The sequence below is a fragment of the Siphateles boraxobius genome, unplaced genomic scaffold (assembly GCF_051911475.1).
Source record: "Siphateles boraxobius isolate OS27281-9 unplaced genomic scaffold, OSU_SipBor_1 54, whole genome shotgun sequence".
Lineage (NCBI taxonomy): Eukaryota > Metazoa > Chordata > Actinopteri > Cypriniformes > Leuciscidae > Siphateles > Siphateles boraxobius.
In genome coordinates, this window is record NW_027509180.1 from 2,545,315 (window position 1) to 2,573,133 (window position 27,819).

Here is a 27,819-nt window from a genome sequence, read left to right on the forward strand (position 1 = left end):
TAAGTACATATTTAATACATTTAATAGTATGTCTTTTTCAACTGGTCAAAATCGTCCTGGTTGCGTATGCAACCCACCGTTCCCTGAAGGAGGGAACGGAGGACGTAGTCGACGTCCGCCCAGTTCATATGTGTATTTTCCACGTTACCTCCCTCCGGGTTGGACGTGGCTTCCGCAGCGTCCCTTCCTTCCAATGTACGGGGAACGCTTTCCCAGTGGTCCTGTAGGAACAGCAGTGACTTCCCTGGCCTAACCCCTGTCCTTCCCCGCCTTAAATTTGCGGGGGCATCAGGAGGCTTTGGTTTAGGCACTGGAAGGTGGCAGCGTTAGTGGCGCGTTCAAAGGGTGATCCCAATTCAGTCGACGTCGACTACGTCTGACGTTATCGACTGAAAGGGAACGTCCTGGTTGCGTATGCAACCCACCGTTCCCTGAAGGAGGGAACGGAGGACGTAGTCCCCTTGCCACTACCGCTGGACCACCCTGACCCCGGGGTACTCTCGGCTCCTCAGCGAAAAGCAACTAGTGCGTGCATCTACTTCCGTATTTATACCCGGGCCGCGGGGGCAGAGTGTGTGATGCAAATCACGCACGCCAAATTCCATTGGCTCGTTCAATAGTAATCGAAGATGATAGGCTCCCTAGCGTGATCCCAATTCAGTCGACGTCGACTACGTCTGACGTTATCGACTGAAAGGGAACTAATATTCTTTAACATAGCATGTAATGCTTAGTTTATATATTTTAAAAGTAGACATTCAATATAAAATGTTAATATAATTCAGAAAACGAGGTACTAAAATATCTACAGCAAATAGTCATTAAGTCTTGCTGAACAACTGTAAAGTCTACATGTTATGTCCCTGTATCACAGGAAAAAACAAGTTTAACTGATCAACTGAAAAGTATACCCAGCCAAAAAGTATAATAATTATAATGTATAACAAACTAACCGTATTTTTTCAATGTACATTTCTGAAATGCACTTTCTGTAAAGCTGCTTTGAAACAATATGTATTGTGAAAAGCGCTATACAAATAAATTTGAATTGAATTGAAATGCAAATCTTTATTTTTAGCATTAATATTTGTTTTAGTCAGCCCCCTTTGACTTCGAGAGCAAAAAAAAGTGATGTACAGAAACATACCTATGAGGACATTAAAAATTGTCATTGCAATTTTTGCAATAGGCAAATTTCTTAGTTGTATATTAAATTTAAAAACTCTCATTTTATTACTCATTATTTATTGCCGTTTTAATTTCGCAGTGTTAATTATTTAATTGGTTTGGTAAAAGCTTATAGTGGATGATTATAACTTAATTTATTGATCAAATGTAAGATTTTGTCATGAAAGATGACAGCCACATTTTAACGAAGTAGCCTAACATTTTCTGAAGTTAAATATCACAAATGCGTAGGTTTAATTAGAGCTTCAGAATAAATTATACTTATAACACAAGACAAGTAACATTTTATTCTGTTCACCGATTTACCTGTCCAAGGGACATTCGAGGCTTAATGTCGTGTAATCACCATTAATAACCATTTTGTTTTCTGCAAACACAGTGTGCAACGTTTTTATAGTTGTTTTATGTCACTGCCTAGATTAAGCATCTATAACAACAATTGACTAAGTTGATCGACGTAGCTCGCGTGTCAGTGTCAAGTTATAGCGGTTAACGTCAGTAATCCACGTAGCTAACATATAGAGCATCGGCATCAGCGTGTGAAAATATTTTCTAAACCCAAAGTGAGATTAAAGCCACTTATAGCCTACTAATCACTAACAATAATAAACTTACCGCCAAGAAGTAAGATTTCTGCTGGCAGTATCTGTCCATGGCGGCTGCGACTTGGCAGACGATCCTCTACGTAGCGTTAGCCCTCTTCACTGCTAAGTTGTTCGCGGAGCTGACCTGGTATTCTGCTCGTTTGTGTTATCTTAATATTATATCGGTGCTGTCCACCTTCACTAGGTCAGAGTCAGGGAAATAATACAAAGCAAAGTTTGGAAACGGCATGATTTCTGTTTAAATATCCGTATAGTTGAAATACCACAGTATCCGTTGCCCGCCCAACTTGTACTTTCAAATGGCAGTGTGTGATTGGACAACTACCTGCAAGGTTGTTTTGAAAAGCTTGGTTCTGATTGGTCGAAATGAATGCACTGCGAAATATATATTATAATTTTTATTTTTATTTTATTGAAGTATTACATTAACTTGTTATTTCCAACACCGGAACGTTGACGTTGACAAATATATTAAAATGAATTTCAATACACGTTTAATTCCCTTCATGTTAGGACTTGAATTTCAAGCTTTGACAAAAAAAATTATAATACAATTAGTTTAAGAATTCATTTGATAGCTGTAATGTATTTATGAATGTGTTTTATAAAATATATTAAAATGTAAAAACATGTTTTTCACAAAATTTTTGAAAGCAGGCTGAAACACATGCTATTACATAAATATTAAAAATATATTGCAGTTGGCCTATGGTTAAAAACAAGGTATGAATAACCAACTAAAATATAAATAGTTTTGCTATACACACAAAGTAAACATAAAATATACTTTAAGGTAGAGTAACACAAGTATGTTTTCTGTAAATACACTAAAACTACACTAAAAGTAAGGTTGATTTTAGCATATTTCTTAAAAGTATAATTAAGCATATATTTATTACCAGTGTACTTTAGTAAACTTTTGAGAAATATAATTAAAATATGCTTGTTTTTAGCATATTTAATAAAAGTATAATTAAGCATATATTTTTTTTACCAGTGTACTTCTAGTAATTTTTTATTATTAATTTAAAAAAATATATTATTAAAAGTATGCTTGTGTTTAGCATATTTCTTAAAAGTGTAATTAAAAATAAGTAAATAAGCATATATTTATTACCAATGCACTTCAAGTAGGCTATATTTTTTAGGAATATACTAAAATGCAATTTAATATATTTTAAATTCACTTTAAATAAGCATGTTGGAAATACAAATGTATTATAAACATACTATTTGAATTTCAAATATATGTTTAAATACATTTAATACTACCTCTTTTTCACCTGGGCAACCAGGGGTATTTAATGCTAAATCGGCTTGCCATGTCTTCGATCATCTACCGTTGGCGGCCGATGACGTCACCGCTCGCTCCCGCCGTCTCTTCCGTCATTCAGTTTCAGCGTCGAGGCGAGGAGAGCAGTTCACGGTAACGTTATTTCTCACATTTACACAACCATCACAACCAATCTCAGTTTGATTAAGCGAAAGACTCATTTCTGTATTGTTTTCATCGATCATAGCGATACTGTGCGTCTTTTCTGACGTCTTCCTCCAGAAATAAACATTTAGTGCAGCAGCAGCGAGCATGAGGAGACTTTGGAGTTCATTCAGACCTGAGCGATTATGAATTCTTTTGTGTTCGTTTGTGTGATTGTTTCGATGTTTGGAGTGAGAACTGTTACTGAATATGTCAAGTCAAAAGTCAAAGTTTGAGATCTGTGAGAGGAATCGATGGGAATCGATCTCAAGTGTCATACTAGTTATACTGGAACAGAGACACTTAGGTAAAGTTGGTTTTATATTCGCACATTCGCGTTAAATAACTTTTTCAATTAAATAGTCAATAAAGGAATTTTTTTCCAGATTCGAAGCAGCTACATGATATTGACAACAAAGATTGTGAACTACAACATTTTCTACAATCGATCAAAATGGGCAAGTATATTTTTAATGCATACATACTTAGGAGAATATTCAATGTAGTGAGGTAACCACGTTAGGGACCGTCTAAAAAGTGAATATTGTTTTTCATCGTGTGCAAACAGGTACATTTTAGCCAACTGCAGATGAAGCCTACTGGCAAATATCTCTCACATTATGTGTTCTAACCCTAACCCTTACTACACAAATAACATGGTTTTAATAGTTGAATCTCCTCAAAACGAGTTTTCCTTCGGGTTTGCACTTTGCAGATGGTCCCTTCTTAGCAGCCTGCGCATAGAGATCAATGTATTTTGTCCAGTGCGAAGGAAAGATCGTTTTGAGGAAATTTATGTTGTAGCTTCTGGTGTTTTATCTGTAGTTATATGTGATATGTGTTGTGTGTTGCAACAACGTTTAGTTCACGAGTTATTAATAAATAGCGTTTTACTTTTGGAACAATATAGCTTTGTGATGCTCTTTATGTTTTAAAAGTTTTATGATCATTTTCAGTTTCAGCGTATCATACAATTGTAATATTTTAATGATCTTAGTGATTAATGTCATAAAATCAAACTAGATTTAGATTCATGTGGACATGAATCTAATTCATGTGGATTATGCTGCTGTAATTATTTATCTGTAGTGGTTGATGAAGGTGAGTGTCATTAGTGATTTTTTTTGTCTTGTTGATGTTTTATACATGTCATATTGTGAGAAATTGTAGTATTTTCTTTCAGTAGAGTAGATTTATAGGCTTTTGTCATTTATCCTGTCTCTAATAATGTGTTTCTAACAGCAAACACTCAGAATAAAGTGAGATGATCTGCTGATGATCCTGAATGTCTTGTTGAATGAGTGTTGATAGTCTGAGGATCATCAATATTAACAGGTCTGCTGAAAACACTCTTTATTTCATGACAATAGTTCCTGTTTTCACCTCATTTATTATGCTAATGTCTTCAGAGCTCCTGTAAATTGACACTTAAAGCAACACTAAAGAACATTTTTTACCTTAAAATAATGTTTCCATAATCGTATCAGTGGCTCATCAAGTCGTAACAGGGTGAAAGGCACTTCTGGATTCGCTTTGCAGCCCAATATCTGTTATAACCACACTATGCAAGTTTGCCAGACCGGGTCACATTTCTGTAGTTCTAATGAGACATAAGAAAACTACAAATTTGACTTGCTTAACGTCAAGTGTTACAAAAGAAATGATTTAGTTTTTCTTTGTTTCTGATATCGAAATACATCATACTTTCATCGTTCATTCCAAGGCCGGTGCTAGATAAACAGCGAGCGTGCGTGCAACAGTAGGCTGCGGTAGGTTAAATTATTTACGACAGCAGAAATGGTCAATTCCACTTCCAACCTGTAGGGCGACCGAAGAGGAAAAGTTATTTAGTGTTGCTTTAAAGCTCATTTCATTGGTGTCAGCAGACTGAGGCAATTTGTTGGCTACTGTACCTTTATTTCTGTGTTTATGATTTTAACTGTTTTTCTTACCATTATTTAGGCTATATTTTGGAAGAATTAAAATTATTTATATTCTTTTCTATATTTCTAGATACCTGTATTTTAACGAAGAAGCAGAATAATGTTAGGATTAGCAATAAAAATAGATGGATTTCTAAGGAATATATAGACGGACATAAATGCTTGCTTAATTTATTATAAAAAAACAATTGAAAAAACATTTTTGATTTCGGCAGATCAGCTCCTCCCATGCTGGAATACATCATCAGAGAAGCTCCTCCCACTGTAATCACATCATCAGTGAAGCTCCTCCCACAACAAGCACATCATCTGTGAAGCTCCTCCCACTGTAATCATATCATCAGTGAAGCTCCTCCCACTGCAAGCACATCATCAGTGAAGCTCCTCCCACTGCAAGCACATCATCAGTGAAGCACCGCCCACAGTAATTCTCCTATAAATGCTGTAAATTCCCATCAGCTACAAGTGAAGACGAGCATCAGAGCATCAGGAAGAGCTGAAATCTGCAAAGACTGAGTTTATTAAAGAGGACAGTGAGAACACGAGTGATCCAGAACCTGCAGAATGAAACACACTGAAGATCCTGAAGAACAAAGAGGTTGGTGTTTATTCTTCATTCATTCGTGATGCTGAAGAACATTCATGTTAAAACATTCAAGCACTTGCTCACATTTAGATAAACAGTTCAACTATGAAATGGTACAGAATGTTCTGGGCAGGGCTCCAGACTAACTTTTTTACTAGGAGCGCTGTGGCCCCTGACTGAAAATTTTAGGAGCACAGGCAGAAAATTTAGGGGCACACCTTAAATCAGCTTGCAATGCAATTATTCAAATCTCCCCCAAAATAACTGTAATACTGACAAATTGTTTAATAATAAATATACTTAACATACAGATATTACAATGTGCAGTTTTATTTTAAGTTCACAGGGCTCCAGACTAGGGTTGGTGATGGCACAGTGGATAAGACACATGCCTTTGGTGTGAGAGCCCCGGGTTCGAATCCACTGTGAGACACCATTGTGTCCCTGAGCAAATTGTTCCCTAGTTGCTCCAGAGGCGTGCGACCTCTGAAGTATAGCAATTGTAAGTGGCTTTGGATAAAAAGCGTCAGCTAAATGAATAAATGTAAATGTACTAACATTTGAGGGCAGCAGCACCGGGTAGCACTGGGGCTGACAATAAAGCACTGAGCTTAATTTAGGGTGTAGATGAAATTAACTTTAATTATTATCATTCATAATGTCCTAATATTAATTAAAAAGTAGAACTAGTGGAAAAGAAAATTATATTAGGGAGTGAAAATGGCCAATAATCATCCTAGTGTTTACAATGGTAATTTAATTTATTTTTTATTTTTAAATAAGAGTTTTTCTACATCTTAAAATTTTTAGTTTTAGGGCAATCTTTGAACGATGAACAAAAAAATGTGTTGGTCATCACATTAAAAATATCATTTATATATGATATTATAGTTTTGAAGTGCTGGAAGAAGATGTGTAGTACTTGTAAGCGTTTTTCTATTTCTGTCAAAAGACCATAGTTATGGTTAGAGTTACTACATTAGCCTAAATCCATGGTGAATGTTGCTGATTTGTGGACTGAAAGCCTTAAAGGTTTCTCCTGGTCAGCGCTGTTTGATCTGATATCTATGGTTTATAACAGAACTCTGCGGCGAATCTGAATGTTTCTCACTGGATCTCGCAGCGATGATGTAATTAATTCTGAAACGAATTCAATGGATTTCTTCACTGGATCTGCAGAGTCTGGATCTCCTAGTAACAGTGTCGCGTGATCGAGATCGGCCCGCGACTGGCGAGTTCGGGGCGCTGCGCCGTCTATGATTGGTCCGAACTAATAAACGGTCCGTGAAGCATAAATGAGCAGCGCGTTTTCATTCCGCTTTCATCTTGTTTGCATTCGCTGCTCGGAAACGTTGGTCGCGCCAGCGCAACCTAAATAAATATTGGGTCGCACCGACATGAAAAATGGTTGCAGTCTGGAGCCCTACTGTTTTTTGTTTTTTTTTCAACAAATGGTCAGTTAAGGGTGGTTTGAAAATTTGTAACATCAGATCAAGCTAAATAGTATTTTAACGGTTTTATTTTACATAATTACTAAACGCCAAGTTACAGATAAAGTTGTTTTTGTCAAATATCATATAAGTTATTCATAGTTATAGAGATTCTTCTTACAGTAACTTTGGTAACAGGGTTGATGAATACAGTCAATGCTACAGTTTGTGTAAAAACTGAGACAATAGGCTTGTTTAAGATGAGCAAAATCTGCGCAGAACCGATCACCGGTGATCACCGCGAGATGCACGCCGGTTAGAAATGTCCGAGTACATTTATATATTTATACCACACCACTGCACATAAAATCTAATTCTGTGGGAAACGCTGACATATAATCAATTTATAAAAAGGCATCAAATTATCATATTTTATAGCAGTTGTCTACTTTCTGCCATTACATCAGGGCTCACTTTCATGTCTTTTCACTTGTTATTTCTCTTATTTAATTATTTTGATGTACTGAAAATGACATTTTAATAATTTTCTCTTTCATTTCAGACCTGATGGAAGAGAGCGAGGAGAGTGAAGAACTGAGTGAAGTGAAGGAGGAGAGAGAAGAACTGAGTGAAGTGGAGGAGGAGAGAGAAGAACTGAGTGAAGTGGAGGAGGCGAGAGAAGAACTGAGTGAAGTGGAGGAGGAACATCATGTCCAACCTGGAGAAAAAACTTTGAGTCGCTCAAAGACTAAAAGTAAATTTTTAAAGAAAAGACGAGCCAAGAAATCTTTCACCTGCACTCAGTGTGGAAAGAGTTTCAAAACCAATTTTTGTCTTAATGTTCACATGAGAGTTCATACTGGAGAGAAGCCGTTCTCATGTGATCAGTGTGGAAAGAGTTTCAAAAACAAACAAAATCTTAATGTTCACATGAGGATTCACACTGGAGAGAAGCCGTTCACATGTGATCAATGTGGCAAAACATTTCATAGTGCACCAGAGCTGAAGAGACACCTGAGTGTTCATACGAAGGAGAAGCCACATTCATGTTCTGTGTGTGGAAAGAGTTTTTCACTGATGCAATATTTACACACACATCAGAAAATACACACTGGTGTGAGAGAGTACATGTGCTTTGATTGTGAGAAGACTTTTACTACAGCAAATTGTTTAAAACGGCACCAGAGAATTCACACTGGAGAAAAACCTTACAAGTGTTCACACTGCGACAAGAGATTCAGTCACTCATCATCTCTGAAATCACATGAGAGGATCCACACTGGAGAGAAGCTGCCCACGTGTGATCAATGTGGAAAGAGTTTTACTTTTAAATGTGATGTGAAGCTACACATGAGGATCCACACTGGAGAGAAGCCATTCCCTTGTGATCAATGTGGGAAGAGTTTCTCAAACAAACAGTATCTTGATGTTCACATGAGGATCCACACTGGAGAGAAGCCACATGTATGCCATCAATGTGGGAAGAGTTTCACCCAATTGGGACACCTTAAAGGACACATGATGATCCACACGGGAGAGAAGCCGTTCATGTGTGATCAGTGTGAAAAGAGATTCTCATGCAAAAGTCATCTTAAGAGTCACATGAGGATGCACACTGGAGAAAAGCTGTTCACATGTGATCAATGCGGCAAAACATTTCTAAGTGCATCACACCTGAAGCAACACCTGGCAGTTCATATGAAGGAGAGGCCGCATTCATGTTCTGTGTGTGGAAAGAGTTTTACACTGCTGTCATATTTACATATACATCAGAAAACTCATACTGGCGTGAGAGAGTACATGTGCTTTAAATGTGGAAAGGCTTTTTCTACAGCAAACAGTTTAAAACTGCACCAGAGAATTCACACTGGAGAAAAACCTTACAAGTGTTCACACTGCGACAAGAGATTCAGTCAGTCAATACATCTGAAAACGCATGAAAAGACACACACTGAAAAAAAAACTTACAAGTGTTCACACTGTGACAAGAGATTCATGCAGTCAACACATCTGAAAACCCACGAGAGGATCCACACTGGAGAAAAACCTTACAAGTGTTCACACTGTGACAAGAAATTCAGTCGATCATCATATCTGAAAACACATGAGCAGACACACACTGGAGAAAAACCTTACAAGTGTTCACACTGTGATAAGAAATTCAGTCACTCATCATCTCTGAAAAGACATGAGATGATCCACACTGGAGAGAAGCCGCACACGTGTGATCAGTGTGGAAAGAGTTTCTCTATTAGAAGTAACCTGAAGCGACACATGAAGATCCATGCAGTGGAGAAACCACATCACCGCAGTCTGAAATCACAGTAAGTAGTTTATTTTTATGTGTTGAGCAACAAAGTCTCTTCTGTGTAAGTTAGGCACACATCACCCTATAGCCAAATCTCTCCTCTCCTCCTATAGTCGGTGTGTGGTGAGCACAGGACATTTGGTTGAACCAACAGGAATGTCTAATTTGTCAGTTCAGATCAATGCAAAAAAACAAACAAATTCTCTCTCTGACAGTAGGTGGCGCTCATGTAAAGCAGAAATACAGCACTACACAGGGCTCTAGACTAAGACTAAATGGTCACATTTTGCAAAAAAAAAAAATGTCCTGCCGGTGCGAGAGAGCTGCCATTTCTGTTGCATTCGAGAAACTTCACACAGCAAACAAAAGCAGAATGAAACCATGCTACTCATTTGAGCTGCGCAGCGCAAACAGTTTATCAGCCTGGAGCAATACTAGACAGCGGTTTACTCGTGGGCCGAACTCGATCACGCAACGACATTACTACACAGAGCTGGCAGATCCATTGAGAAAGCATTTCAAAAATGAAAATTAGCCCATGAATTACTCACTGGCGGCGAATTCTCTGCGCGGTGGCAGCCATCTTGGCTGAAGACTCTGGCTCGGCAGGCATGAAGTGAAGAAGCTCAGGATCGGCAGGCATGAAGTGAAGAGGCTCAGGCTCGGCAGGCATGCAGTGAAGAAGCTCAGGATCGGCAGGCATGAAGTTAAGAGGCTCAGGCTCGGCAGGCATGCAGTGAAGAAGCTCAGGATCGGCAGGCATGAAGTGAAGAGGCTCAGGCTCGGCAGGCATGAAGTGAAGAGGCTCAGGCTCGGCAGGCATGAAGTTAAGAGGTTCAGGATCGGCAGGCATGAAGTGAAGAGGCTCAGGCTCGGCAGGCATGAAGTGAAGAGGCTCAGGACCGGCAGGCATGAAGTGACGAAGCTCAGGCTCGGCAGGCATGAAGTGAAGAAGCTCAGGCTCGGCAGGCATAAAGTGAAGAAGCTCAGGCTCGGCAGGCATGAAGTGAAGAGGCTCAGGACCGGCAGACATGAAGTGACGAAGCTCAGGCTCGGCGGGCATGAAGTGAAGAAGCTCAGGCTCGGCAGGCATGAAGTGAAGAAGCTCAGGCTCAGCAGGCATGACGTGAAAAGGCAAGCTCAGGCTCGGCGGGCATGAAGTGAAGAAGCTCAGGCTCGGCAGGCATGAAGTGAAGAAGCTCAGGCTCAGCAGGCATGACGTGAAAAGGCAAGCTCAGGACCGGCAGGCATGAAGTGACGAAGCTCAGGCTCGGCAGGCATGAAGTGAAGAAGCTCAGGCTCGGCAGGCATGAAGTGAAGAGGCTCAGGACCGGCAGACATGAAGTGACGAAGCTCAGGCTCGGCGGGCATGAAGTGAAGAAGCTTAGGCTCGGCAGGCATGAAGTGAAGAAGCTTAGGCTCGGCGGGCATGAAGTGAAGAAGCTCAGGCTCAGCAGGCATGACGTGAAAAGGCAGGCTCATGATCGGCGGGATGAAGTGAAGAAGCTCAGGCTCGGCAGGCATAAACTGAAGAGGCTCAGGATTGGCGGGCATGACGTGAAGAAGCTCAGGATTGGCGGGCATGACGTGAAGAGGCTCAGGATTGGCGAGCATGACGTGAAGAGGCTAAGGATCGGCGGGCATGACGTGAAGAAGCTCAGGATCGGTGGGCATGATGTGACGAAGCTCAGGCTCGGCGGGCATGACATGAAGAAGCTCAGGCTCGGCGGGCATGACATGAAGAAGCTCAGGCTCGGCGGGCATGATGTGAAGAAGCTCAGGATCGGTGGGCATGATGTGACGAAGCTCAGGCTCGGCGGGCATGACGTGAAGAAGCTCAGGCTCGGCGAGCATGATGTGAAGAAGCTCAGGCTCGGCGGGCATGACATGAAGAAGCTCAGGCTCGGCGGGCATGTCATGAAGAAACTCAGGTTCGGAAAGCTCAGAAGCTGTGGGCCCCGAGGGACAGATCCCCTGGCAGAGGAGGAGAATCTCTAACGCTGCTAGATACATTTTTTAGGGTCTGTCGTTCTGTCACAATGACGTTCTATTTCCATTTAGAAAACTAGACATTTTAACATTCCCATAACCGAAACACCCCCCACCCTCTTAACTATACTGCACATTTGGAAAACATTTTAGAATAAAAATTTGTTAGCTGGGAATCCGTCCATTGAGTTTTATTATTATTATCATTATTGCAAATGACTTGTTTTGTCAGTTGATAATCTATTAGCATTCAGCTGCAACTTCTACAACACAACATAACAATTTTCTGAGCTTCATTTCACTAAGTTTTATTTCTACTACTGTGATTTCCAGGTGCTGAATATGAACAAGATGATCAGGAATTTCTAAAGATTACTCTGTTCGGGAAGACAGGAAATGGGAAGAGTGCAACAGGAAACAGTATTCTGGGAAGAGATGAGTGTGTGTAAATAATAAATAAATATTGAAATTTTGTTTCTATGTTGTCACCTGGACCTCATGTGTTCATCATTGTGCTGAGTTTGGGAAGATTTACAAGAGAGGAGATGGACACTGTAGATCTGATAAAGAAGATTTTTAGTCCAAGAGCTGCTCAGTTCAGCATCGTTCTGTTCACTGGAGAAGATAACCTGAAAAATAAGTCAATAGAAAAATATATCAGTGAAAGTAACTGTGCAGAACTGAAGAAACTGAACAAAGATTGTGGAAACAATCCTGGTTCAGAGAATGGGATTTGGGATTTAGTGAATGGGATTTAGTGTTTTAGCAATACAGAAAAACTGTTAACAGAAATCCATTTTTTCAACTAAACTCACAAAACCATTGACTTTTCAAAAAGTCAAACAACTGCTGTACTCAAAATCAAACAATGCTTTCAGATCATACATGCACCAGTCAATAAAATAAGCACTACGGATCATACATTCGACACTACAGACAAAAATGGAGAAAACAGCATCCAGAACATTACAGAAAAGAATAATATTGTATGCAGTACATTTTTTTAGCAATTACATAAAAAATCTAGTAATTGCAACTGATAAGGTGAACATTGTATTCTGTATGCACTGTAAGTATAGTATTTTACTGAATATTGAATATAAGGCCTATTGAATGTCTGTATATATACCACGTCACAAATCTCTTGGCAGTTTTAAATCTTAGCTTAAAACAAATTTTTTGGGGTATCTTTTAATTGAATATTTGCATAAATCTTTCATTGTCCACATTTGATTATTGGAATGGCTGATTTAGAAAGTTATGTGCGGTGTATTATTAAAGTTAAATAAGCAGAGGCTATTGTTAACAAACCGGGCATGCTTTGACGGCTAATTCAGAAAAGCACGAGATATTCCACATTATTTTTCTCCATCTCCCATTTAAACAGACGTTTCAGGAACAGACAATGTCTCATATTTCATATAAATACTTTACCGTACATTCAAATGCGTCATCTCCGTAAATGCAAACAAAAGTGATGTTCTTTATTTCATTCAAGATCTTACACACAAATTAGCTTGGCTTCTATGTAAACTGAACACGAGTTTATATTTTATAACCTAAATTAACACATCCAGAGCTGACTATGAAAGCTCAGATTCTAGCGGTTCATGCATGAGAACATATCGAAAGCCTTTATCTTAAATGTAAGGTCCACTGTAAAGACTCCTGGAATTGTAATGTTAAACATCAAAGTAGATATTAACTAAAATAGGTTTATGTTGAACTATTTTAAAATTGAACAATCTAATAACAAATACATATTTTCTTTAAACCATACCTGTAATGATAACTCACAACAATTATATTTTGGCAGCCAAGTTTTTTTTTTTACATAAATGTTCTTTTTTGGACTTGTAGCATTAGTTGGAAAAGTAAATTAATTATTTTAATTATGTTATATAAAACTTTCAGTAACTATATTTCATGTAAGCAATAAGGAATTTGAGGCTGTGCTGTATGGTGAATAAATCACTTATTCGTAATAATAAATTTGTTTGAATGTCCGCTGTGATATCTTGTCCTTTTAACAGTTTAGTGGTTTTCCCGTGCCGATAGTCATCTGTCAGTTGCCTTCCTTCTCCGTGATCACAAGTTTGAGTCCTTTCAATGTGAAAGTCTTCTCTACTGACAGACTCACTCATAAAGACCGTCTTTGCCGCCATCTAATGGAGAAAAAATGTAACTTATGTCAAAAATTAAAGTTCTGTAATTTACTCTCCCTCGTGTCGTTCCGCAAGACTTTCTTTCGTCTTCTGAACACAAATGAAGATCTTTTTGATGAAATCTGAGAGCTTTCTGTCCCTCCAGTGACAGCTACGCAACTACCACTTTGACACTAAAACTAATCCATATGAACCAAGAGGTTTAGTCCAAATTTTCTTTTTCTTCTGTTTATGATTGTTGATTAATGATGTTTATATGTGAATAAAAGTCTAAATTCTATCTATTCATCAAAAAGCGATCGAGTCTCTTCAGGAAATTTGAACTAAACCGCTCAATACATATGGGTTAGTTTAACGACCTCTTTATGAACTTGAAGTGTAACAATTTTAATATGGCGCTGTTTTACTCGAGATGTCTTCAGGAGCTACCGAAGATGAGCATAACCGATGTCCATCGCATATGCAGGTTGACATCTAAAACTCCTGCCCCAAAAATGGATAAAGGGTTTAAGCTACACGCTTCCTCATACATACGCGACTACGAGGGTATGTAAAATATCTATGAATGTTAGCTAACTTATGATTGCTAGGCTAGCTAGAGCTATTTCAGGGAGGTAGCTAGGCCTATTTTAGAGCTGTATATTTTTGATTATTTATCTTCATGTATGTATATATATATATATATAAGATCAGTGTCTAACACACTGTGAGACAGCCAACCATATTTTGATCTATGCTCCCCAGCATAATCACGTTGTCACTGATTTTTCACCAGTGTCAAACAAAGACAAGCTGACTGGTGCCAGTCACAGGTCTATAAGGAAAATGGGGAAGCCACACAGCCTGAGAGTAATGTTAGGGATTGGTTGGGTGTTCTGTTTGAGTTCTCAATCTGTTCCAGTTCAGGGACAGTATTTACCAAGCCTCTCATAAAGTAGACTAACCAGTGATCACGACTGGGTCCCCTTGACTATCTAATCACCATGGACAGAAAGGCAAGAGCTGTCATATTCGGAGATGCTTGGTTAATGCATGCACAGTTGTTCCAAGTTCAGTGTTGTTTTTTTAATGTACTTGTTATAGAGCTTGGATAGTGAGGTCACTAGTTGACTGACTGTACATCCTTGATCTTGAGTGCCACCCATCGTTCAATAATACTCGTATTCAGGCCTAGCAAGAAAAAAGAAAAAACTCTGTTACAGTAATAACAAATCCTGTTATTGTGGCATCGGTTTGACACAGAGTTGCTTTGCTCTTCCAAACCGCACACTACTCTGAGCTGAGCTGACACTGAGACAGAGCAGCAATGGCACAAGCCCAGAACAGCGGTAAGTGTTGAGATGCTATTCTTAGGCCTAACATTTCTGGTATAGGGAATTGGAAGCATGATCTGTCAATGTCCAACTTGTAAAAGGTCAGATGGAGAGCAAAAGAGTTTTGTTTTGCTTTTTTTTTTTTTACATAGACAGATGCATCATGTAATATGTCACGTACCTTGCCTGACTAGTTCGTTTTTTCCCCTTTTAATTTTCTAGTCTCTCATGGTCAGTGTTGGGGAAAGTTACTTTTAAAAGTAATGCATTACAATATTGCGTTACTCCCCAAAAAAGTAACTAAGTACGTTACTTAGTTACTTTTTATGGAAAGTAATGCGTTACATTACTTTTGCGTTACTTTTTCTCACCTGCATGGGCTTGTTTGTTTGTTTTTTAATAACAGCTAAAACAATCTATTTTTGCCAATTGTTAAGGCCCTTTCACATCAAAAGTTAAATGAATAAGCCTAAGGCTGAAGGAAATGCATATTTACTACTGTACAGTAGAGGGCGCCGCTCAAACAAACCTTTCAGCTGCTGCTGTTCTTGATTAAATAACAATAGGATACAGGAGAAGGAAGTTCAACACTCTTATTTCTAAACCTAATCTAAAGTCATTTTTGCTTATTAGTATGGTTGAATTAGATCATTGTAGGTCAGCAGCAAAGACATTGGTTAATAAAGTGAGATTAAATACATAAAGTATATTTGTGTAATTTAACATAGTTAATTATAAAACTTTTGCACAAAATTCTGAGATTGCACTTGACTGTTTTTATTCATTTTGAGGAATACTGAATGTTTTTGTGCAAGTGAGATGAGTAAATGCATGTTCAATGCAAATGCACACAACACCTCACTTTATTTCTCTCAACATGGGGACAGGAGAGCTGTCAGTCAATAAATGTGAAAAAGTAACTTGCGTTACTTATTTGAAAAAGTAACTAGATGTTTTGTTGTAAATTGAAAAAGTATGCGTTACTTTACTAGTTACTTGAAAAAGTAATCTGATTACGTAACTCAAGTTACTTGTAATAAGTTACCCCCAACACTGCTCATGGTTGCGATTCTATGCATGTTGTTTGTCTTTTCTCGGTCAGGGAGAGAAACCTGGGCCCATAAACAGCATGGTCATCACCAGAACAAGACTCAACCGGCTTATGGAAGGAGGAATCAGGTGATGTAGTGAGCTGTGATTACTGTAAATACTGCATCATACTGGGTTATACAATTGTTAGGATTGTTGTTTCGTGTTTCCATTACAGAAAGATCCTACAAATCTATTACAGAATGACATTTTGTTATAGTTAATTTTTTTATTTTTGTTATAGTATATTTGAAATATGTGTCTTTTTATGAATAAAGGCCAGTAATTGTCTGAAAAGGCCTGAAATTTAGGATTTAAAAAATGTGACGACTTTTAATTTCAGTGAACTTAAAACAATCATCACATAAACCCTTATAATAAATGTCACATTTACCTATAAAATATAAAACAAATAAAATTACTCAACAGGCTGCATTTGGGTTAAAAAAATTGATTTGAAAACAATTAATTTGATTAATTCTTACTCAATTCTAATTTGTTAAATTTAATTAGTAATATTGCTTGTAATCTGCTGCCTCAATTTTATTGATTAGATATAGTGTATTACTTTTTACAGTGTATAATCATTAACTGATAGAGGCTTGATTTGGACCCGATTTGTCATGACCACTTCAAGTCGAACACACTTATTAATAAGAATAATAATAAGAATAATAATGGGGACGATCTCAGTGAATCCATGAACCAGTGTCGAATTTTACCTGATCTCGAATCAGTTTTATAAAGTTGTAGACATTTGTAATGTCACATTTTTATAATAAAAAGAAGAGTCAGGGCCCATAAAACACCTAACAAATTAATAAAAGAGCACATATTATAGCCTACAGACACTTTATATTTAATGGTATTTAATTAGTTGTAGATTTCATTTAATAGATTAACCTTTCAAGAAAATATTTGCAATTGGAAAGGGTTGTTTATGCATGTTTGGACTTTTTCCTTACATTTACACAGTTTTGACCAGCAGGTGTCACCAGCATTTTTCAAGCGCTTCGAAACAGTGAATCATTTTGCAAAGCAGATATTTATTTTGGGCTATTTGAGAACATTCCGAGTACAATTGAGAATTCGATAAATTACAGTTTTGTTTGTTGTGTTTGGAAAGAATGGTGCACAAATAATAGTGATTTTTGTAAAAACAATGAAAAGAGCTGCAATTGTTCCACCTCCACCCAATTCAAAATGGCAGAGGGAAGAGGAGATGCACCAAGTACCTCAGGAATAAGTGTTAAATTCCAAGGTTTTCTCAGAAAACCAGCCAGGTACATCAAAAACATCTTTTTTTTTATCAGATAAATAAGATGTTAGAAATACTTTTATCCAGATTTTAATAATATTTTTCTTGTACATTTTTTTCTGTGACAGGAAAATACATCTGTCCACTCCAGTGGACATCATGCGCCTATGTTGTGTATATTGTGCCTATGTCTTATGTTTAGATTCAGTATGTTTTAGGTAAAATTATGATATAATTAACACTTGATTAGTTTTATTAAACACCAATATTAAATAGTCTTCACATTTTATAATTCATCAAACCATTAAACTATTCATAAAATATGTATTATTGTTTGTAAAATATACACTGACAGCACAGCCTTCATCAATAAAAATAAAAATATATTGAAGAAAAAAAAGTTATTGGCATGATTTTCACTTGATTAAAAGTAAAAACAAACCTGAAACAAATATTAGCCTACTTATGTGATTCAATAATTCATGCATGAAATGGTTAAATACAGGTGATTTATTTAATAAACAATTTGCGTGATTAAATGCTGTAAAAATGACATCATGTTCATTAAAGTAATATTTCTGAGTGCTCCTAATCCTTCTAACTGCCCTGCGTGCTCACGTAGCAGGTCGTACGTGCTCGCAGATGTCTAGCGTCAGTTGCGCAAGTCTGGAAATCCCATTTGCGCCTCTTCTGCTTACTGGTCCCAGGACAGGACCGTTTAAAAACAACGACAGTCTCGTCGTCGACACAGGCATACGTGTTGTAATCATGAGTGAATGCATGAACTTCACTGAGGGAGAGTTCTATCAGCGGCATTTTGATTCGCGTGCATATGTTAAAAATTTCTATTCCTGCCCTCGCGGTCACTCTGACGAGAAGGATTTTCTTACTTTCGTTTTAAGATGCCTCAGCCGAGTTTTCTCCACGGGTAAGCAAGCAAGCAACCTCAATCAATCTAATCGCCATGTTTAAATGTTTTACTTTTCGTAAATACGTTTAACACAAATGCTTGTTTTATAGGAGAACACAGAGGTCAGAGGCTGGTTGATGTGGGCAGCGGACCATCGATCCACAGCGTCTTGAGCGCGTGCGAATACTATGACGAGCTTGTGCTGTCTGATTTCGCTGATAGCAATCGAATAGAAATTGAAAAATGGTTGAAAAATCAAGAAGGCTGTTTAGATTGGAAACCTATTTTGCAGTACATCTGTGAACTGGAGGGAAAAAGGTAGGTTAATTAACCTAGCCCTAATGCAATATTTGGGTGTTTCTCCAAAGGCAGTTTTTGGTTATTTGGACTTATTTGGAAAAATAAACTCACTCTCAAGTTATAGCGATACAACCCTTAGGCCTAATAACGGCGGTAGACAATTTCGGAATTAACTTGCAGGCTAATTCCATTGGTAAAACTATGTAAGGATGAAACAAAAAACCCAAACCCATTTATAAAATTACAGAGCCAAGCCTATTTTACACGATACCATTCTTCTTGGTATTATTTATTTATATCACTTTTCATTCATCTTTGAAATATTCAGCCCGTCCGATTTGGAGGCTTCGCTTAAGCAACGAGTCAAAAGGGTTTTAAAATGTGATGTCCGGTTGGAGAATCCGTTCTATCCACACACACTGGAACCAGCTGACTGCATCATAACATCTCTGTGCCTGGAAGCAGCGTGTAAAGACATTCAGACATACCGTCGGGCTTTACATGGGCTGACCAAGGTCCTGCGTCCTGGTGGACTTCTGGTCATGGTAGGTGTTCTGGGTGAGACCTTCTACAAGGTGGATGAACAGTCCTTTTCTTGTCTTAAACTGAGTCAGTGTGATATTGAGGAAACGCTTAGAGGTTTAGGCCTCTCCATCCACGAGTTTAATCTACTGCCTGTAGAAGACCAGAAGAGCAACTCCGTGTCTGACTTTGAGGCTGTTTTTCATCTTGTGGCGAGAAAACCTTCCGAATGAATAGAGGAATTTATATAATAGGCCTAAAGCAAAATCGGTTGTATTTAAAACTTGAGCATGCAATCACTCCTGTTTTATAGTCTATGATTTTTGCTGTGTATTAATAAACGGCACAAGATGAATATGGAATGCATAACTCTTAAAACTATACACACATATATATTGTTTGATCGAATATCGTTTTTTTCCCCCCCTTTTTATTATGGCTTTTAGTTACTGAATGAAATAAACATTGGCCTACTGTGAAATCAATTTCATGACTTATGTTCTTTACTCAACACTTTAAAAGGGAGCTTTGCCTTTGGGAAATAATAGAGAATTCATCCAAGCATTCCACTCTAACTATGAATTTTACATTTGAACCATTTAAAAAACAGAACGCCACAACATGGGAAATAACCAACACAAAGTAATTAAGCCTCGTATTATTTGAGGAGTCTTTTGGTGACAGACAGTGGGGAAGACCATGGTTAGTGGCGGATCTAGAGTTTTTTCCTTTGGTGGCATGAGGTTTCAGGAGGGGTGACATGGACATTATTCATAATTTAAAATGCTACCGTTTTCATTGAATGTGTTTTGTTCCCTTTCAGTCGATAACGTCGGACGTAGTCGACGCGACTGAAATGGGATCACGCTAGGGAGCCTATCATCTTCGAGTACTATTGAACGAGCCAATGTAATTGGCGTGCGTGATTCGCATCACACACTCCGCCCCCGCGGCGCGGGTATAAATACGGAAGTGGATGCACGCACTAGTTGCCTTTCGCTTCGGAGCCGATCGTTTGATGTCTCTGAGAGTGCTGTTGTCTACAACGAGCGAGTGTGTCGGTGTTCTTCAGGAAGACTCTCCCAGTGCTGGTGTTCTACAGCGCGAGTGCAGCGGTGATCGCGAGCTTTGAGCTCTCAACTGCTGTTTTAACAGCAACAAATTTCTAAATGTTTGTGTGTGTTGATGGCTGGTTAGAGGGCGGAAAAGTGAGTGCTTCACTGTTTCAGTTCTCTGTTCAGTGTTGCCGCGGTCATTTCCCTGTGTGCTCCGGCACTGGTGACGGTCCTATTTTCTGAAAGAGCAACACGGGTGCGTTTGCGTCTTTTTCAAGATGTCATTCCGCCCGTGCGTTTCTGGGTGCGGTCGTTCCCTGTCTCTCTATGATGGTCACAACTGTTGTGTCACGTGTTTGGCTTACAGCACGCTGAGACAGCTTTTGTGGACAGCTCATGTTTTCACTGTGGGAACATGACTGTCGCAGTGTTGAGGGCGAGACTCGCCTTCGTTCGCGGAGAGCGAGTCCCCATTACCATGCCCCACCCTCGGGTGCTGTGTGGGATGGGTGACCGGAGGATAGTGTTGGATGTCCCGCCCGGTAACCATTCCCTGTGGGCTCCTCACTCCTCCCTTCCACTGCAACCACTGGAGCCTCCTGTGTTGTCTGCTGGTCCATCTGTAATGGGTGGGCCAGCGGTTTCACTCGGGGCTCCCCTGGAGGACAGGACGCCGATTGCAGCATCAGAGGGTGAGCTGACTTCTGGAGATGATGACTCGGCTGCATTGTCTCCCTCCGGGAGTTCAATGTTGCCCGAGCCGGATCCAGAATTATCAGCTATGCTGAAACGGGCCGCCGAGGCTGCCGGGCTCGAGTGGAACCTCCACCGTGTCCCGTTCAGTCTCGGTTGGAATCTGGAGTTTGGTATCTTGGGGCGGGCCGCGCTGGTTCTCAGCTCGCCGCCCCAGTGCCTTTCTTTCCCGAAATGCATGGAGAGCTTATCAGGTGGTGAACAGCATCTTTCTCTGCCAGAAACTGCCTGAATAGCTTTTCCCCCTCATTACCCTTGATGGAGGAACGGTGAAGGGTTGCGAGGTGTCCCTCCATTGGAGCGGTCTGTCGACACAGGTGCACCTGTGTCCGGCGGCCGCTGCCTTTTGGGGGGATCCTCGTCTCCCCCCTAAGGCCTGTGAGTTTCGTCCGTTCCGACGGGCAGAGCTTACAAAGCCTGTGGGCAAGCCCCTTCCTCTTGCGTGCCATGGCGTTGCTGCAGGCTAGGGCACCCATGGCATGCACGAGGGTAATCCAGACCGTGCGCTCATAGGTGAGCACCGCACTGCATCCGACCTCACCCTCCGGGGTACGGGTGTCGTAGCGTGCGTGATCGGTCTGGCGATGTCCACCTTGGTGGTCCAGTAGCGCCTTCGTTGGCTCAGCCTGGTTGGTATGGCGGATGCGGACAAGGTTCGGTTCCTGGTCTCCCCAATTTCCCAGGTTGGGCTGGTCGGCGACGCGGTGGAGAACTGCATCAAACAGTTCTCTGCCGCTCAAGCGCAGACGGAGGTCATCCGGCACATCCTGCCCCGGTGGCCAGCTGCTGCCTCCACCCGCCGCCGGTGGCAGCTCCTCCGCCTGCTCGTCGCCGTGGGCGTTCTCCGGCCGCCGCTCCTGCTGGCCCTCCGCAGCAGCCTCCACCCAGGCCTCAGCAGGGAGCCGGCCGCAGTAGAGACGCCCAGCCCGCTCCAGGCGCTGCCAAGCCAGGTGGCAAGCGACAGCGAAAGCATTCCGGAGCGGGCCGCCCAGGAATGGATGAGATGCTCTTGGAGTGGCACGATCACTCCCTCCCCCCGGGTGAGGGCCGGGTGGAGCCTTTGTTTGTGTGTGTGTCTGTTCCGCCGCTGGCTCCCTAAAAAAAAAAAAAAAAAAGCGGAGCAAGCGGTACCCACACTTCAAAGAGAGAGCAATTTCATCTGTTCCTGGGTCCCAAGAGGGCCAGTCTGGCGGGTGTGACCCTGTATAGCCTTACACCCCTCAGCTCCCCCTTGGTCGCCAGCAGGCAGCTTGGTGCGTTCGAGGACCCGGTCATCCGCCTTCTCACGCGCCCCCTGCCGCTTGTGGAGACAGGTAAGTGTTGCACAGCACACTAACACCACTCTCTCTACTTTGCTGCCCCACCTCAGGCTCGGCTACCCCGCTCAAGTCAGTGATAGTCATCACATTAGGTGTTGAGCAGACGTGCTCCTGAAAATTCAGTGATATTCATCACACCGAGTGTTGAGCAGTGCTCCTGACTTGTGCGTGCTTATCTTATCCTGCTGGCGAAGGATTTGATATAGCCGCTCCTCCAGCCGGCACGAAGGCCAGTTGTAAACTCGTTCTTCGTGCTACTAGGTGGTGGGTCGTGACCATCTTGGCCCAAGATTGGTCTGCAGCTTTGACCTGAAAGACATGTGCTTCAGATCTCTACCTCCCGCACCGCAGGCCATCCTGTGTGTTGCGTCTAAGGGTGGAGTATCAGTACAGTGTCCTTCCCCTCGAGTGCTCCAGAGCCCGTTGGGTCTTCAGGTCAACTGGAAGAGAGTAATCTCGCCCACGGGCTGAGTATCTCTTTTCTAGTTTTGGAGAGGTACTCGGTCCAACATGTCTCTCCAATGAGAATGTGTTCAGCTGGTGTTGAAGTGAGAAAGGGTCCCACTGAAAGAACTTTCAGAGGCTCCTGGGGTATATGGTAGTCGTAGCCTTTGGCTCCCTCCATATGTGACCGCTTCAGCGCTAGCTTCACGATCGAGTCCCGAGGTGACCGTGGCAGAGCAGCTCACCCTGTGTGACTATAGTTCATCCCGGTCTGCTGCCAAACCCTCTTCAACAGAGCGGCCATGTACAAAGGGCGTGTTTTAACGGGGGCCTGGGCGACCCCCGACTACACGGGCATTTGTGCCTCGAGTTGTTAGACATTGCGACCGTTGCGCAAGCTTCCCTTGCATGTCACAAACTCACCCGTCACCTCCTCCTTGGAGTCAGACGCTTCTGAGGGCGCCTTATTCCACTCCTCCCGCTTACTCAATCGTGCCGCCATCGAGCCTCACGACAGTTATAGCCAGGGCAAGTGGAGACTCCATCCCCTGGGTCCGGCTGGGTCATGACCATTCCGGGGCCGCTCAGTTGCCCCCCCGGTTTTATTTTTCCGCCAGTGTTTGGGTAAACCGAGCGGACTACCCTTGGACAAACACTGGGACTCAGCGGCCCCAGGGGCCCGCAGAAATGCGTTTAACCCCAGTGAGCCTTCTAAAAGTGACTGCGACTCATGGTCGCCTTGCGCCTGCAAGTCAGTGAAATCATCACTCTTCATGTTGAGCAGATTTGCTCCTGAAACTCAGTGAAGTTCATCGCACTCTGGTGTTGAGCAGCAATGCTCCTGTAGCTCAGTGAGTCCATCACAGGTAGCTCAGTGAATTCATCACACGCAGTGCTGAGCAGAAATGCTCCTGGTGCTCAGTGAAGTTCCTCGCACTCAAGAGTTGAGCAGAAATGCTCCTGAAGCTCAGTGAGTTTATCACACTCAGGTGTTGAGCAGTAATGCTCCTGAAGCTCAGTGAACTTGTCACACTCAAGTGCTGAGCAGAAATGCTCCTGTCGCTCAGTGAGGTTCTTTGTACTCAAGTGTTGAGCAGAAATGCTCCTGAAGCTCGTGAGTTTATCACACGCAGGTGTTGAGCAGGAATGCTCCTGAAGCTCAGTGAACTTGTCACACCCAAGTGCTGAGCAGAAAATGCTCCTGAAGCCCAGTGATCTTCACATGTTGTGTTGAGCAATGCTCCTGTCTTTTGCGCCCGTCACTTGCACCTACGTGCCATGTCAGGAGAGGAACAGGTCTTCATAGTTGCCCCTCATTGGCCCAACTAGACCTGGTTCCCTTCAACAGCCTTCCTGACTTCCCCTGGATTCGGGGACGGGGCACGATGGCACACGCGTTCTTCCCCCGGAGATTCCGGGCGGTCTTACATCCGAACGCGGAGGTTCAGGTGGCTATCACAAGAACATGTGTTAGTTACCATCACTTCTGCGAGCACCCCCTAGAATTGGGTAGCGTGCTTACGCCTTTAGAAGTGGAACCTAGTCGTTGAGTGCGTCTTCTCCCCTGAGGAGATCCTGAAAGCTTTCGATCACTTCAGTGCTCTCTTTCCTGCAAAATGGGTTGCAGTAGGCTGTTTTCCTAAATCACCCTCAAAATGATGTTGCCTCGGTGTTTAAACGACGCTCATCGTGTTGCAGAAGTATGCAGAAGCACGTTCTGATCGTCAGGTTCCTGAGGAGCAAGGTCTTGTAAATCCTTGTGTCCCTCTTTATCCTCTTGGGCCTTGTCCCTGGTGCGACTGCACTGCAGAGACCGCCCCTGAGCCACTGCAGGTAGTGAGTTAAAAATTCTGTTATATCAGTTCTCCTGCTCGCGTGGTCTCTACTAGAGGGTAGGGACTTGCTCGCTTTCGGTCAACGTATTGTGCCTGGAGTCTGGGCCGGCTAACTCTCACAAGCTGAGACCCCGGCTCGGATTGTGCCCAAGGTTCCTACCTCTCCCGTAATAGGAGCAGGTGGTGAGCCTGCAAGCGCTGCCCTGGAGGAGGCAGATCCAGCCCTGGCTTCTCTGTCCGATTCGCTTGGACGTGTACAGAATGCAAGTCATAGACCTCAGACCAGCTCTTCAAATATCTGTTGGAATTCAGCAGAGAGGGGAGGCTGTTTCCATGCAAAGTTGCACTTAGTGCTTGCCTTCATTTCGGCAAAGATCCGAGATGCAACATGTCCACTTAGGTGTTGAGCTCCTCTATGATGAGTGTAAAGTGCTCCGCCTGGGCGTTGACGATATACTTTGCTAAACAGATTCTAGAGTTGGGGGCTGGACGACACCTAGTTGAACCGCTGCTTCCCGTGGGCTCCCTTCTCATGAAGCCAGTTTCACCGTGAGCCCGGTTCAAGTGTCGGCTTGCTGCGCCATTCCCCTCCTATGGACTGGATACGTGCGCCTTTCTACTCCAGTTGAGTTCCCTTAAAATTGAACCCTGTTGAGTTCCTCCACACCCCTCCGACGTCGGACGTGCGGAACGTCTGGTGTTAGGCCTACCACTCGTAAGCAGTGTGGAACCTGTGTTAGGCTGGGTCCATATGTTGCGGTCCCTCCGGTGACCCCATATGTGTATTCTTCCACGATACGGCTCCCTGCGGTGAGCCCGTGTCTTCCCTCGGCAGAGTCTCTCTGCCGTCACTGTCCGGTGTGTCTCCCCCCGTCTTAGGCTGGAGCCACCCCAGTGACATTCCATATGTTAGACTGCCCGGTTTCCGCCCAGTTCATATGTGTATTCTCCACATTTCCTCCCTCGGGTTGGATGTGGCTTCCGCAGCGTCCCTTCCTTCCAACGTACGGGGAACGCTTTCCCAGTGGTCCTGTAGGAACAGCAGTGACTTCCCTGGCCTAAGCCCTGTCCTTCCCCGCCTTAAGTTTGCGGGGGCATCAGGAGGCTTTGGTTTAGGCACTGGAAGGTGGCAGCGTTAGTGGCGTGTTCAATGGTTGATCCCATTTCAGTCGCGTCGACTACGTCCGACGTTATCGACTGAAAGGGAACGTCCTGGTTGCGTATGCAACCCACCGTTCCCTGAAGGAGGGAACGGAGGACGTAGTCCCCTTGCCACTACCGCTGGACCACCGCTGACCCCGGGTTACTCTCGGCTCCTCAGCGAAAAGCAACTAGTGCGTGCATCCACTTCCGTATTTATACCCGCGCCGCGGGGGCGGAGTGTGTGATGCGAATCACGCACGCCAATTACATTGGCTCGTTCAATAGTACTCGAAGATGATAGGCTCCCTAGCGTGATCCCATTTCAGTCGCGTCGACTACGTCCTCCGTTCCCTCCTTCAGGGAACGGTGGGTTGCATACGCAACCAGGACGTTCTCTACACTACAAGAGTGGGAGTCAAATCAGAGATGCAGCTGGGTTTTTGGATGGTGGGGGTCATAATTTGTGAAATGTGGACGCTTTCTCTGTGTAATCACTATCAACAGTCTGTGTAGTCTATACTTAAATTGTACTTTGTGAAAAAGCAATTCTTGGGGGTTTGGGGGTATGCTCCCCAGGAGATAAAAAAAAAAAGACCCGTCAAATGATGTCTTCTAGTGAGTTTTGAGGAAATATGTACAGATTTAGTCATACAACATGTAAGGGATAATGTATAGCGAGGCGGTTGTTATAGCGAATACAAACCCGACAGGCTGATTATGACCCCGACGCGAAGCAGAGCGCAAATTATGATACACTAATACAAAATAAAACATTTGTATTCACAAAAATGTCTCTATTTGTACAAATTGCTACACATTCATTCAATTTTGAATTTTGCACACGCAAGCTGAACGATATTTGGTTGTGGATGGTAAAACATATCTGCAACATTAATCAAGTTCATTGATAATTGTGCGTGTATGTGTTAATCATTTTGATACTATATTCATCCCATACTTTTTAAACGGACCACTGCGTGATACGGGTCGGCTCTTCTTTCATTGCTAACTTTGACTCTGAGGTGACCACACGCATTTTCATCAAGCTCCCAGGAGATTACTTTACATGAACTTTGGAGAAAATACACAAGGGGTCTTTTTTGGAAAACAAAGTTTTTTTTTTGTAAACGGATTTGTAAACAACGTAAGCCTGTTTTAATGTTGTTGTAAAAAAGATGTTTTTATGTAAAATGTATACATTTGACAAATAATGTGTGAAAGTTAAATGCTTACGGATCAACGTTTTTAAAAAACATATCTTTTTTAAAATGTTGTTTTCTATTTTTTAATACTAACACATTTTGATAACTTTAAGAAAATGCAATTTAAACTTTTTCACTGATGTTTTAACGTTTTTAACATTTTACAAATGTATGAACGCAAAAGACTTGTGTATTTAAACACCGGATATGTAAAACGTAATGATATTTTTGATACTGTGATTTTTAACATGATGTGTTTGAACACTTTTTAGAAACGCATTCACTGATGTTTTAACAGTTTTTACAAATACTGCGTGTGGAGGTAAAAACTCTAACTTTTTTTGTTTCTTTTACTGAAAAAGTTTTTAAATGACTGAATATTGACTTTTAACATTTTTAAAATGTATATATGTGTTTCAATGATATACATTGTTTTAATGGCTTTTATATGTGATTAGTACAACTTCAAATGTATATGCGAAAGCACAACTCTCTTCTTTAATAAAAAACACTGATCTTACCTCTGACAATGTCCTTATTATACATTTTTAAAAAATGTTTAATGTATATATCGTTTTTGAATGTTTTTTCAACATTTTTGAACATTTTTACATTGAACAAGACAGGCGTCGATAACAGGTGTACAGCCCAGAAGTGGGTCAGATGGGAGGGGCCATCGAGGTTTTTCTTTTTTTTTTGGGGGGGGGGGGGGGGGGGGGGGTACCCTATCATCGTACCCTATCAAGTCTCTCTCTGGTTATGTCTTCATTATTTTATGAATGTTTGACTACATTTGACTATGGACGTTTAAATGTTTATATTTCAACAATGAGTTAGAGTAGATAAACATATCATTAGAAGATTGCATTAGAAACTGCTGTAAATGTGCAGTTTAAACTCAGTTTTATGGCCTGTATAATTCTAGAAAGCTCCTGGAATGGAGGATTGAATGGTTTGCCTTCTGCAAACAACCTCAAGATCATGT

The 27,819-nt window shown here is 41.6% G+C and overlaps 3 protein-coding genes across 4 annotated transcripts in view; 2 read left to right on the forward strand and 1 right to left on the reverse strand.

Annotated features, from left to right (window-relative positions):
* The window catches only part of LOC143714362 (uncharacterized), a 58,683-nt gene extending 46,679 nt beyond the window's left edge, over positions 1–12,004 (forward strand). Inside the window, exons 5-7 of the mRNA XM_077205479.1 lie at positions 3,188–3,219; positions 7,792–9,553; positions 11,860–12,004. Coding sequence (XP_077061594.1) covers positions 3,188–3,219; positions 7,792–9,553; positions 11,860–11,866 — 1,801 coding nt within the window. The 3' untranslated portion in view covers positions 11,867–12,004. The remainder of the gene's footprint in view (positions 1–3,187; positions 3,220–7,791; positions 9,554–11,859) is intronic.
* Positions 1–27,819, reverse strand: part of LOC143714465 (uncharacterized) — a 318,540-nt gene that overhangs the window by 20,972 nt on the left and 269,749 nt on the right. The window lies entirely within an intron of this gene.
* On the forward strand, positions 18,006–27,354 carry LOC143714472 (nicotinamide N-methyltransferase). Of its 2 annotated transcripts, none has more exons than XM_077205698.1 (4): positions 18,006–18,279; positions 18,372–18,579; positions 18,890–19,894; positions 26,020–27,354. In XM_077205698.1, the coding sequence occupies exons 1-3, from the start codon at positions 18,120–18,122 to the stop codon at positions 19,314–19,316; spliced, it is 795 nt and encodes a 264-aa protein (XP_077061813.1). In that variant the 5' UTR covers positions 18,006–18,119; the 3' UTR covers positions 19,317–19,894; positions 26,020–27,354. The 2 variants fall into 2 exon arrangements, with proteins under 2 accessions (XP_077061813.1, XP_077061814.1); XM_077205699.1 differs by having other exon boundaries at positions 18,007–18,279; positions 18,890–19,914; positions 25,959–27,354.